Source organism: Gymnodraco acuticeps, unplaced genomic scaffold, assembly GCF_902827175.1.
Source record: "Gymnodraco acuticeps unplaced genomic scaffold, fGymAcu1.1, whole genome shotgun sequence".
Classification (NCBI taxonomy): domain Eukaryota; kingdom Metazoa; phylum Chordata; class Actinopteri; order Perciformes; family Bathydraconidae; genus Gymnodraco; species Gymnodraco acuticeps.
The window spans coordinates 388,424-401,581 of NW_022990682.1; the positions used below are offsets into that span (position 1 = coordinate 388,424).

At 40.1% G+C, this 13,158-nt stretch overlaps 1 protein-coding gene across 1 annotated transcript in view; it reads left to right on the forward strand.

The window, feature by feature from the left end:
- LOC117555331 (collagen alpha-1(V) chain-like) overlaps positions 1 to 13,158 on the forward strand; it is a 64,546-nt gene that overhangs the window by 11,030 nt on the left and 40,358 nt on the right. The window contains 6 exon segments of the mRNA XM_034230193.1: positions 5,375 to 5,539; positions 5,613 to 5,704; positions 6,878 to 6,946; positions 6,948 to 7,000; positions 8,469 to 8,631; positions 11,087 to 11,209. Coding sequence (XP_034086084.1) covers positions 5,375 to 5,539; positions 5,613 to 5,704; positions 6,878 to 6,946; positions 6,948 to 7,000; positions 8,469 to 8,631; positions 11,087 to 11,209 — 665 coding nt within the window.

The following is a 13,158-nucleotide window of genomic DNA, read 5'->3' on the forward strand; positions in this document are numbered from 1 at the left end:
CCCAATCATAAGGGGTAAAAGGTAATGGTTGCTAATGGTGTTTTTCATGCTGTACTCTAGCCTCAAATCGGGAACTTCACATGAAAATAAACTCTACACATGAGTAGGAATGTAAACACCCTCAAAGCCCTTAATGTGAGGATGAAAGTCTGCACTGATAAGGATAATCCCGGTCAGTTACATCTCATTGTACTCACCAAAAAACATCCATCTTTCTATCTATCTATTTTCATGTTCACACTACTGTTGCTCTGCCATGTGTTCGAGGCCTACGTTTGAAATGCTCTGCGTGTGTGTGCATGTTGATCTCGGTGCCCCTCTCACTAGAGTTTAAAGCCTCGGGATAACTGAAGCAACTGATACAGACCAGAACCCCCCTGTGTATGTGCAGCCCACTACAATATGTGTGTATGTGCAGATGCCCAGTCACAATGTGGATGCTTTATTTTGCTTGCACCTTTTGTATACAGTATATGCCTTGCACATACTTACATGTACATTACTAGCATTGAGGAACCTTACCCGATGTGTTTAAGTGCTTTTAGAGTGAGGGCAAAGAGTTTCCATGTCTCGTCTTGTCCTCTGCTGCATTCAGATGTCGGATCAGTTCTTGGTATGTACGACTGAAACCCCTCTTCTTAAACACAACTGATGAGTGTCAGGAGTCACCTTAAATCTAAGCGCGGCTCAAACATGTCTGAACACTAGCAGCTACACATGAACCTGTGTATGAGCTTTGAGTAAAGCACGTGAGCTGGTTATCGTTCTAACAATTGACAAGAAAAATATATAACCGTTTTGTTGTAATATGCTTCGAATACAATCATGTAGTCAGTTAACAAATGTGCTTTAGATGTTTGACATTGAGAATAACATGGTGGTAGGATTTTAAAGGAATAGTTTAAGGAGAAAGATATGACTGACAGTTAATCAGACCAGGATGAAAGCAGCAGAACCACAGAGAATCATCCCTGTCCTTAATGTCCAAACTGAGCAGCACTACAGTCGCACAGTTATTTCATATTGTTTCTTTCTGTCAACGTTTTATAGAAATGTTATGTTGTGCTGCACCTTCGTTTAATAGTTAGCTATTTCACCTTTTTGTCAACAGTCAAAATATACCTCATAGATGTCTGTTCAGAAAATAAATGGTTCAGCAAAAAAACTAATTATAACCTCAAAACCAGATCCAGTCTAACCGTTTCCCTCTATTTGCAGTCATATTTGAGGTTGTGTGTGATGTTGTATTGGATTTCAATACATCTTAAGGTTCAAAATGTCTCTGCTCCATTCATGTGATGGAGATGACCTTTCAATAACATGTAGAACAATACATCACTGTCACAAAACGTAGCTTCAAACTGTACTTACAAATCAAATCAAATCCAAAACAGCTCCATTATTAATCTCAACAAAAACCTTTTACACTGTAGAACTATTGCTTTACATTACATTACATTGCATTTAGCTGACGCTTTTATTCAAAGCGACTTACAATAAGTGCGTTCGACCAAGAAGATACAACCTTGAAGAAAACAGAATCATATAAGTACATCAGGTTTCATAGAGCAAAAACATTTCAAGTGCTACTCAACTGGCTTTAGGTAAGCCAGTCCTTTATTAGTATAAAAGTGCTTCGTTAATAGTTCTAACGCTCGAAGTGGAGTCGAAAGAGATGAGTTTTCAGTTTGCGCCGGAAGGTGTGTAAGCTATCTGCTGTCCTGATGTCAATGGGGAGCTCATTCCACCATCTTGGAGCCAGGACAGCAAACCCACGTGTTTTTGCCGATGGGAACTTGGGTCCCCCTCGCAGCGAGGGCGCAGCGAGGGCGCAGCGAGTCGTTTGGCTGATGCAGAGCGTAGTGCACGCGCTGGGGTGTACGGTTTAACCATGTCCTGGATGTAGGAAGGGCCAGATCCATTCGCAGCATGGTAAGCAAGTACCAGTGTCTTGAAGTGGATTCTAGCAGTTACCGGAAGCCAGTGAAGGGAGCGGAGGAGCGGAGTGGTGTGGGAGAATTTAGGAAGGTTGGAGACCAGACGAGCAGCTGCATTCTGGATGAGCTGCAGAGGTCGGATGGCACATGCAGGTAGACCAGCCAGGAGGGAGTTGCAGTAGTCTAGGCGTGAGATGACGAGAGCCTGGACCAGAACCTGAGTCGCTTTCTGGGTCAGCTGGGGACGCATCCTCCTGATGTTGTGCATGTGTTTCTATTTTCGTGGTCACTCAGCGTATGTTTTGTGTTGGAACTGCAGTGAGCAATCAGAGCACAAAACGATCTCTTTTCTCAGCCACAAACATTAATAAAAACCTTTTTAGCAAGTTTTAATAAGCAGCTGTATCAGTTAACATGATGATGCCCCTGCACACAATAGATAGAATTACCAGCTGGCAGCCATCAGACCAACACATGTACAAGCAGACAAACAAAACAAAAAAAGTGCGACAAATACATCTGGCGCTCAGACTCAGATGCTATGCCAACGTTGTGTGTGTGTGTGTGTGTGTGTGTGTGTGTGTGTGTGTGTGTGTGTGTGTGTGTGTGTGTGTGTGTGTGTGTGTGTGTGTGTGTGTGTGTGTGTGTGTGTGTGTGTGTGTGTGTGTGTGTGTGTGTGTGTGTGTGTGTGTGTGTGTGTGTGTGTGTGTGTGTGTGTGTGTGTGTGTGTGTGTGTGTGTGTGTGTGTGTAGAAAGGTGCAAAGCAGATGTAGGGTTTACGTAAGCCCCAGAAATACGTGTGAAAAGAAGCCACACCAGTAGAGGCATGCCCTCCTCTCCCCTGCCATCTCTTCTTTCTTCTATTGTTCCCTCTTTACCCCCTTCTCTCCCTTTTCACTTTCAATATGTTGCTCATTTATCTCCTGTCTCGTCTTTTACATTCCATCTTTTTCTGCTTAGTCCGTCCCACAGATCTCTGACCTTTGTGTCGACAGCGTTTCAGAAGAATGTGTGCCAGCATATGCATTTCTGCTAACGATTCAACTCTAGCCACATCTTTAGAAGTGCCTCAAGCAATTCTAATTAGCTCTATTGCTTGTTACATGTGTGTGCGTGTGTGTGTGATCTCAGGCTGAATCATCGTTAAAACACATGTATTAATTTATTGCCCTCTGGCGTAGTCTTGTTGTGTGATGCAGACTGTTGCATGTGCCAAGAAAGGCGTTAATATATGATTACACCAAGCTTCTGCACATGCTCTGACTGATAACGCTTCATAATAAGGCCATAATCACACACATTTCTCAGAGGTAACATCACGCTCATACAGGAAGTGCACAGTGCTTTAATTAGAGCTTGTCAGCTTCAAATGGCTGTCTGATTGGTTGGAAAGAGGTTAATGAGAGATGAGTTTGAGTCAGATTAGGTAAAAGGGTCTAAAACTAGTTTAAATAAAAAACATTAAGTGGTGAATCTTTAAAAACAAGTATAACAGAAACACTTTTACAGTCAACAATAGCACTGCTGTTTTAAATCAATGAGCAAAGTGTGTTGAACTAAAGGTAACCATAGCAACAGTACTTCTGCTTTAAGTTAGCAATAATATAAAATGCAACATAAATAACTTGAACAAAGGCTGATGATTTTTAATTTACAAATAACAACTGTCTTTTTAAACTGTAGCAACTACATTCTTTTAAACGGGCCCTATTTGGCTTTTTGGGGTTTTGCCTTTCCTGTAATGTGTTAAATAGCTTTCAGTGCATGTAAATGGTCTGCAAAAGCTAAAATGCCAACGTTCTCTCCAGAGGGAGTTTCTTCATTTTGAAAAAGCTTTGTTTTTGGCCAAAATTATGAAACTCCCTCCCAATTTCTGTCCAATGTATTTAATTCAACACCATCTCAAAGAGGACGCTGAAACATATTTGTACTCATTGGCTTTTACAGCATCTTATTTCTTGTTTGAAGCTTGAAGATGAGTTTGTCTGGGTTTTTCTTTCCAAACAAAGGGTCCTGATGTGGTGATTTTGGCTATAAAGCTGGTGTGAGATAGCAAGACATCGTTAACTAAACCCCCTGTCAGAATATGAAGTGCGATTGTTTAGTTGTCATACACGTTACCAAGCACAGATATGAATGTCTTTGCTGGTGCAGCTCAAGTTCGACCATGTCTATTGTCTGTTTCTCAACAATCGAAGCAGAGGAGGTCACTGTTTGCTATTCTGGAGGGACAAAGGCAATACATTGTTCTTCTTTACTTCAGTAGCTTAAATCTGGAATGTCGTGGTTAACCCATAGTGGCCTCTTTGGAATCGTCTACCATTTCAGATCCGCAAAAGCTATTTCCGCTGACTCCTTTAAAAGCAAACTCAAAACCCATCTCTTCGCATCTGTCTTCCCATCACCTAGTTTCTCATCATTACCATCACTTCAGTCACATGCTTTTATCACATGGCAATACTAATGTTGAGGTATAATGTTGAGGTATAATGTTGAGGTATAATGTTGAGGTATAATGTTGAGGTATAATGTTGTGGTATAATGTTGAAGTATAATGTTGAGGTATAATGTGAGGTTATAATGTTGAGGTATAATGTTGAGTATCATGTTTCTGAGGTATAATGTTGTGGTATAATGTTTGTGGTATAATGTTGTGGTATAATGTGAGGGTATAATGTTGTGGTATAAATGTTTTGGTATAATGTTGTGGATAATGTGAGGTATAAGTTGTGGTATAATGTCTGTGGTATAATGTTGTGGTATAATGTTGTGGTATAAGTGTTTGAAGTATAATGTTGAGGTTATAATGTTTGAGGTATAATGTTGAGGATAATGTTGTGGTTATAATGTTGAGGTATTAATGTTGAGGTTATAATGTTGAGGTTATAATGTTGTTGGTATAAGTTGGGTAATGTTGAGGTATAATGTTGAGGTTTATAATGTTGAGTATAATGTTGAGGTATAATGTTGTGGTATAATGTTGAGGTATAATGTTGAGGTATAATGTTGAGGTATAATGTTGTGGTATAATGTTGAGGTATAATGTTGAGGTATAATGTTGTGGTATAATGTTGAGGTATAATGTTGAGGTATAATGTTGAGGTATAATGTTGAGGTATAATGTTGAGGTATAATGTTGAGGTATCATGTTGTGGTATAATGTTGTGGTATAATGTTGAGGTATAATGTTGAGGTATAATGTTGTGGTATAATGTTGAGGTATAATGTTGAGGTATAATGTTTTTATAATTTCTATGCTATTTTCATGCTTTTGTTTGCTTTGTTCAGCCCTTTGAGGCATTTCTTGTGATTTGGAGCTACAATAAATGTTGATTTGATCTGATTTGATATCCTGGCCATGTGAGCGCCCTCTTGAGAAGCAGCAGATCAAAACCACCTATCCTCTCATCCTTACTGTTTCCTGTCTCTTTACGCAGCAAAGCCCATTGATGTCCTGAAGTTGCTGGAGCTGTCGGACGACATGGAGGGCGTGTCGCTGGAGTCGGGGCTCTGCACCAGCCGGCAGGGAGGAGGGGAGACGGACCTCTCCTATAAGATCGACAGGATTCAACTGAGCGCACCCACCAATCAACTCTTCCCTGGTAATATACCTGGGTTATTATGAATGTATTTAACCAATGAGAGAACGTGACCTAATGTATGCATCTCTTTCAGATTCTCCATTCCCGATGAACTTCTCCGTGATGACAACAGTCAGAGCTGTGAAAGGCTCTCAGGTCTTTCTCCTCTCCCTGTTCGACTCGGAGGTATGCACCATGAAACGCCACATCAGGACGTTGAAGCCAAATGTTCCCTAAAGCCGACATCATGTTTGATACCGTGGCATGTTTTCAATGTGTTCATCACAAACTGTTGATGTATTTCATTCTTTGTTGCATGTTGCTGAGGAGTTAGAGAGTTTTGGCGCCAATTGGAGGGTTGGCGGTTTGATCCCTGACCCCTGCAGTCAGCATGTTTAAGTGTCCTTGGGCAATGTTGTGTGTGAATATGTGAGTCTCCCCGGCGCAGGTGACACCTTAGGTTCATCCCAAAACATGATTTGGCCTCCTCTCTTCCCTCACTTGCCTCTCTTCCTCGAGTCTTAGCACTCGTGTTTCCCTCTCCCTGTCTCCTCTGGTAGCTTCCTCCCTCCTCTCTCCTAGAGCAATTGGGATGTCCTTTATCGTGGCTTGTGTTAATCGATTTCCGGCTCAAGTGATCGAGGAGAGAGGAGTCGAGGAGTCGAGGAGGGACATTGGGATGAACCTCTCGTGTGGCTGCCTCTGTATGAATGTTTGTGAATGGGTAAATGATGACTTGCAAAAGTAAAAGTGCTTTCAGGGTTTGCAAAGACTCCAAAAGTGCTATATAAATGCAGTCCATTCACCATTTACTTTAATGAGATAATTCATGGTGTCCAGCGTACTAACACAGGCTGACAATCCTTTCCAACCATGCGCTCGGCAAGATTGGATCAGCATCACAGGTTGTCCGTTAAATGGAAATATGTTCTGCAAGTCCTGCAAAATGTTCTTGAAGATTTGCCAAAAAACGTATAAATCCGCTGAATCTTGATTGAGGGTGTACATTTACATATCTTTTGTATTTATTTAAGAAGTGACAATGCACATTAATTAACATGAGCACTTCATCATGTAAATGTGGCAGATTTAGCCATCGAGGCACATTTTCATCTGCAGTCCCTGGCAAATTGATGGCATTTAAAGAAAAAATACAATAGCGCTTCATCACAGAAAAAACTCACAATTAAAACACAATATTACATTTTATTTGAATATATTATGTCAATGGAATATCTCTTTTACAATGAGATATCAAGTATATTCCAAATATGAAGAACCTAAGGACAGTAGCTGGAAGTTGTTGATAGTATTCTTTTAATTTTGCATTAAAACAACGTCTTTCTTTTGGTCTCTCAGGGCACACAGCAGCTGGGTTTGGAGATCGGCCGTTCTCCCGTCTTCCTGTATGAGAACCATGAGGGTCAGCCCCCCCCCAGAGCTCTACCCCACCTTCAGAAAGATCAACCTGGCTGATGGCAAGTGGGTAACTACACACGCATCCATTCACACACTTTTAGCCTTCGATTTTTGACTTCAACTTCAAACACAAGACAGGATTACAAAAGACCCCCGTCACCCCAGCCACAAACGGTTCTGTCTCTGCCCAGAGAGGGGACATTTGCATTGTAACAGCTTAATGTGACCTAAGAAGCATGCATGCAAAAGTGTTAAAGATAAACAAATTATAATAAAAAAAGTTACACAGTTTACGAAATACACATCCTGTAACAGTTCTTTTTTTTGTAATTCTTTATTTATTTGGGATTATATTAAAAATGCAGTTTTGCAAATCATATATGTTTAGAGACCCGAAAATGACAAATTAAATACTAAATAATAAACAAAATTAGTAAAATAAAATATAAACGAAAGAATACACAGGGGTTGTTTGAAATGACAATATCTACACATGTACACATGTATCTACTTAAACACACACACATGTATCTACTTAAACACACACACATATATATTTATATACATAAATACAAGCACACACACATACACAGGGGCGCCGCCAGGGATTTTGGGCCCCATGAAAAGATAATTACATTGGTTACTTAAACATTTTTTTCTTAATATTCTAAAATTGTTTGGGCCCCTGTCAGTCACGGGCCCTTAGAATCGTCCTAACTTTTCACCCCCTTGCGCCCCTGCACATACATACATATATACATAAATATGTGTATAATATATGTAACAGTTCTGAAGATTTAGCAGCCAAGTATATATTGCACAGTTAATAACGGCATATATATATATTGCACATATTACACATATTGCTCATAGTTGGTTGGTATTTAACAGCAAGGGGTGTTATAGTCTGTGTGTGTGTGTGTGTGTGTGTGTGTGTGTGTGTGTGTGTGTGTGTGTGTGTGTGTGTGTGTGTGTGTGTGTGTGTGTGTGTGTGTGTGTGTGTTGTGTGTGTGTGTGTGTGTGTGTGTGTGTGTGTGTGTGTGTGTGTGTGTGTGTGTGTGTGTGTGTGTGTGTGTGTGTGTGTGTGGGTGTGTGTGTGTGTGTGTGTGTGGTGTGTGTGTGTGTGTGTGTGTTGTGGGTCTACTAGGGGCCGTGGTGGTTATATAGTTTGACCGCTGCAGGAAGGAAGGACTAAAACCACCAGACTCCAGGACAGTTTCATCCCACAGGCCATAAGACTATTCAACACCTGTACTTTTGAAAACATTCAACTGTTTTGCAACTTGTAAATATGATCTAATATATCATATTCCAATTACTTGCATATAGACTCTCCTTGCACTATTCTATTTTATTTGTATTCACTATTTTAACTATTTGACCTGTTGTATTGTGTACACTGTTGGAGGAGCCTGTGACCTAAGATATTAATTGTTACATCTACACTGTAGCTATGTGCACATGACAATAAAAGCCTTGAATCTTAGTCTCTGCTAAAAAAGATGGAAAATAAGTTGAATTTCTTCTCCAGGTGGCACCGAGTGGCCTACAGTGTGGAGGGCGAGTCAGTGACTCTGTACCTGGACTGCGTCAGACTCGACACCCTGGAGCTGCTCAGAGGTCACGACTCCCACGTCAGCACCGAGGGGGTCACTGTGTTCGGCACACGCCTGCTAGACGAGGAAGTATTCGAGGTGTGTGCATATGTATATATGTGTTTTATGTAAGAAGACATAGAGGGCAAACAATGGAGGTGATACTGTCTTCATTGTTTGGTGGAAACTCTAGGAAACGTTAGGAAAAACTGACAAAAAGACTTGGCAACAGATACAAAGAACGATAACACACCATAAGCTCTCTTTGTTTGGTAAGGAAGCGTCTCTGCTTGTTGCGGCTTGTTTAATTTGTCCATCAAATGAATAAGGCTTGTCTCCTTTACTGCCCTCCAGTGGCGGTGAGGATGTACTGCATCTTTACCTCTGCTACAAATCATGATCTTATAATGCTGCTGATTATTGAGTAAATGTATGCAGAGGTCAAATATATGGCAGATAATTTGTCTTGTAGACGCCCTACACTATGTGCTTTTCTCCTGGTTCATCAGGTACCTTCAGGTTTCTTGCTTTTGAGTTTGTTTCTTCATGGTTGAATGCACTTATTGTAAGTCTAAATGAGATGTAATGTAATGTCCTTCATCCTGCAGTCCTGCTACAGCTCACAACATGCAGCACATTATTCACAATGCACTCTGGGAAAGGCTCTCCAAATCTGTAGCTGTGTTAAACCTTATCTGACTTTTATGAGCTTTGTTTTTATTGTGTCCTCAGCAGTGGGAGGTCATTTTGTCAGAACCCAAGTGTGAACTCAAAGTGTTTTGAGTGCAATGTCAGGTGGTCCATCTGTTTAACTGAACAAACCTTCAGCTCATGTTTGGCCTGGACTCCCTTACATGTGTGTGGATTTGAAAGACCTTCTGCTGTCTCTCTGTTATGGCTCCACTTGAGGCTGCAGCTCTGGAGACGATTAACTGCAGAGCGATGATAAAAGCGGCCCGTTAAGTCGCTTTGATCTGACCAAATGAACACATACAGTCGGAGCTAAAGACCCGGCAGACAGATGTTTTTGACATGTCAGCAATTAATTAATGGTCAATGAAGAGCTGTTACATATTCTGCATTCCTGATATGCTTTCACTATTAAGGATTAAATGGTGGATCGTGTTAAAAATACAATCACAATCAGTTAAGCTTGGTGAATGTTGCCCTTAATAAAAATGTTTTACTTGGCAAAGCCTTCTGGCTCGTTATCAAGGTAGAAAAGTCAAATGTATCCCTTTTTGTTTGCATAGGGACTTATAATTACATATGATTCATATTTACGTTATTTTTGTTTGTTTGTTTTTCACTAAAAAGGATGCACTTTAACAAATGACGTTTCCTATGCAGTAGTGGAACTTAGTTCATATACTCGACTACTTTAAAAAAAAAAAAAAAAAATGTTTAACCTTTATTTAACCAGATGAAAACATTGAGACAAAATCTCATTTACAATGCTGACCTGGCCAAGAAGGCAGCAACGTTACACATTCTTACACATAACACAGACATATCAAATACAGAGAACACAACTAAGTAAACTTAAAGACGAAAAGCAGTCACTACATTGTGCACATTAGGACAGTAAGAAAAGTGCACTACTTATTACTGCAAGAGCAGCTGGTGGTAAGGACCTCAGACAACTTCAATTTAAAACAAGCTATAGGGACAAGTGCCGTCAGTTTGAGGCGTGATTGAAGGTCATTCCAAGACCAAGGACCATAATGAAAAAGACTCCTTTTTCCAGCCTCAGTCCGCACTGGATCTGAGGTCGCAAGAGTCACAAACTGGAGCAAATCTGGCACAAGTATACAGTGGAAGCTTACCTAAGTACAAATTATAGGTACTTTTGCTGCACCCGAGTATTTTCAGTTTATTGTACTTTATACTTCTACACGTTTTGGTGTTGTGCTGTTGGTTCCACTGCATTTATTTTACTGATGTATTTACTTTACTTTATTACTTTCCAAAAACCTTTTAAAATATGATTATCTTTTATATATCCAACCATTCACCATTATATTTAAGTAACTTAAAGGTAGGGTAGGTAAGAATGGAGAAACCAGCTCGAGTGTGCTAGAATTTGAAAGTACACAGCCGAAAGAAATCTGCCCCTTCCTTCAGACTTCCTTACAGAGCTCCTCCTCGAACACACACGAACGCACATGACCAATGAGGGCACGAGATAAGTTTGTGCACAGATGGAAGGCTGACAGGCAGGTAGGTCATCCAGTTACTTTAGCCGGGCCGGCTTAGATGATTGGTCGTGCTTTTTACAGCACCACGGCTTCCACAGATGACATTTTGTTATGGATTTTTTGTCAAAGCATTTAATATATTCATTGCTATCGGGATGTTAAGAGCAGCTCAAAGAAGATTAAGTGGCAGCAATTTTGCTTAAATTATTTTAATTGAAAAAGTATTCCGGTTTAAGTGTCTTCAATGTGAAGATTTGCTGCTTTTGCTTTAGAATATAAAAAAAGGGAGCTTATTTTTTATGATAGAATTCACATATTTGTTCAGTTTTTGTTTGTTTTATGTTTTCGTGACGCAGGGAGACATCCAGCAGCTGCTGATAGTCGATGACCCCCGAGCAGCAGAGACTTACTGTCAGGATTACATCCCAGACTGCGACGCAGCGCTGCCCTACAACAGCATCCTCTCTGAGGCCGAGGAGGTAAGCCCTCTGACACACAAAGAGAAACACGACCCCATTCAAGTCTTTCAACTCTACCGGGCTCATTCCTCACACGTAACAGACGCTGTGAGGCATCTCAGGTGTTGCATGTTGTAAATCCTGGCTGTCCTTGAAAGCAAAGGAGCCCTCAAGGTTTCATTTTTAAGAGGAGAACTCATTACAGGTATTTATGGACAGTTCAGAAGGCAGATATGACAAAAAGACAAACGGTTTCATTATTTTTTTGTCATATAATCACACGAGAAAATACTAGAACATAAATTAAAAGATCACTTTAGGCCAGGGGTGTCAAACTCAAGGCCCGGGGTACAAATCCGGCCCTCGACTTCATTTCGTGTGGCCCCACAAGAGCTCTGAAAGAATATAATACGTTTATTATACGGTTACAGAAGCACGTTGCCCATAAACTACATGTCCCACAATGCATCTCAAATATTAATTTTGTTCAGAATTTGACTTTTTTCTCAGAATTTGACTTTTTTGCTTCAAAATTTCAATTTGGCTTTTTTTTTAATCATTTTGTGACATTCTCATTGAAGAGACTTCCAATGATTTGCCCTAGACTTCTGCTTTCAGATGTAGTTAATTATGAAGTTATTACCCTATCCCATAATAATCCAATGCAGAGGCAATAATGTAATATAATATATACGTTTATATTAAATATTTATACATGTATTTTTATATAGTCTTAAAGTTATAACCGGCCCTTTGAGTGCAACCATAATGCTGATGTGGCCCGCGATGAAATTGAGTTTGACCCCCCTGCTTTAGGCTGTGAAGCATTTGTTGCATAGCTAGTCAGATATTCAGCTTAACTCCATATAGGCTATCATTATACTGTTTATATTTGAATGTGCAGATTGTAACAACATCAAACACACACCATATGTTTGTGACTTGAATACATTTCAAGACACTCATTTTCTTTTTCTTATAAGAGCACGATTAAGTATTATGCTCTGAGAAAAAATCTTCAAAGTATACAGAATATGAAATTGTTTATTGATTGACAGATAAAGTAATACAATTGAAGCAGTGTGTTTCCTTCTCTTTACACACAAATATGTTACTTCTTGTTTTAGTTTGACGCCTTCAGCTGTTCATGTCTTTGCTCTCGGTACGATACGTCCATTTAAAATAAAGTTACAAATCCTAAGCGAGCTCTCACCCTCTGTTTATTTCTCTCTTTGTCCTTTCCTATTCATACATGGCTTTGTGGTCCAGTAGACTTTGCCAGGGTCTTTGTGCCAGTGCTCCACACTCCTAGGAACGTTTTCAAATCCTCTTCCGCTGTTTGACGTATCATCTGGCTTACAGCGCAACACACTGCAGGATTTCCTGGTTTTATTGTGTTCAGTTGTTTTATTGTTTCACCACCAGAAATGCAACTTGCCAACGACAATCATGGAGTTTAGAAACTCGAGGTCAGGGGGGTCAAACTCAAATACACAGTGGGCCAAAATAAAAAAATGGGTACTAGTGGAGGGCCGGACTGGTTCAATGTTTATTGCAAAATGTATTGAAATGAACTTATTACACATATTAAACCTGGAACTAACTAAGCTTAAATTATTGCCTATAAAAACAACATTAAACATTAAATAATCAGTTGCAGTCATTTCTTATGATGACATTTTTCCACAGGCCAACAACAGCTTCAAAAAAACAATTCCCCTCAAAGAAAAAACCAAACATGCCCTGTTGTCGTGAGAGAAAAAGTGCAGAAGGAAACATCCATTTAAACTCAGTGTGCTGCTGCTCTGTGATGCTAGCTCAAGCAGATACTTGGCATCTCATCTTCGGTGCAAGTTCATCAATGTTTGGGGTCAGACTCTGAGCGGAGGAAACCCTCAGGATTGAGTGAAGGTGTGCGTGCAATATACCGGCGGGCCAGATCTAATAGTAATTAGAAATTATCCTGCGGG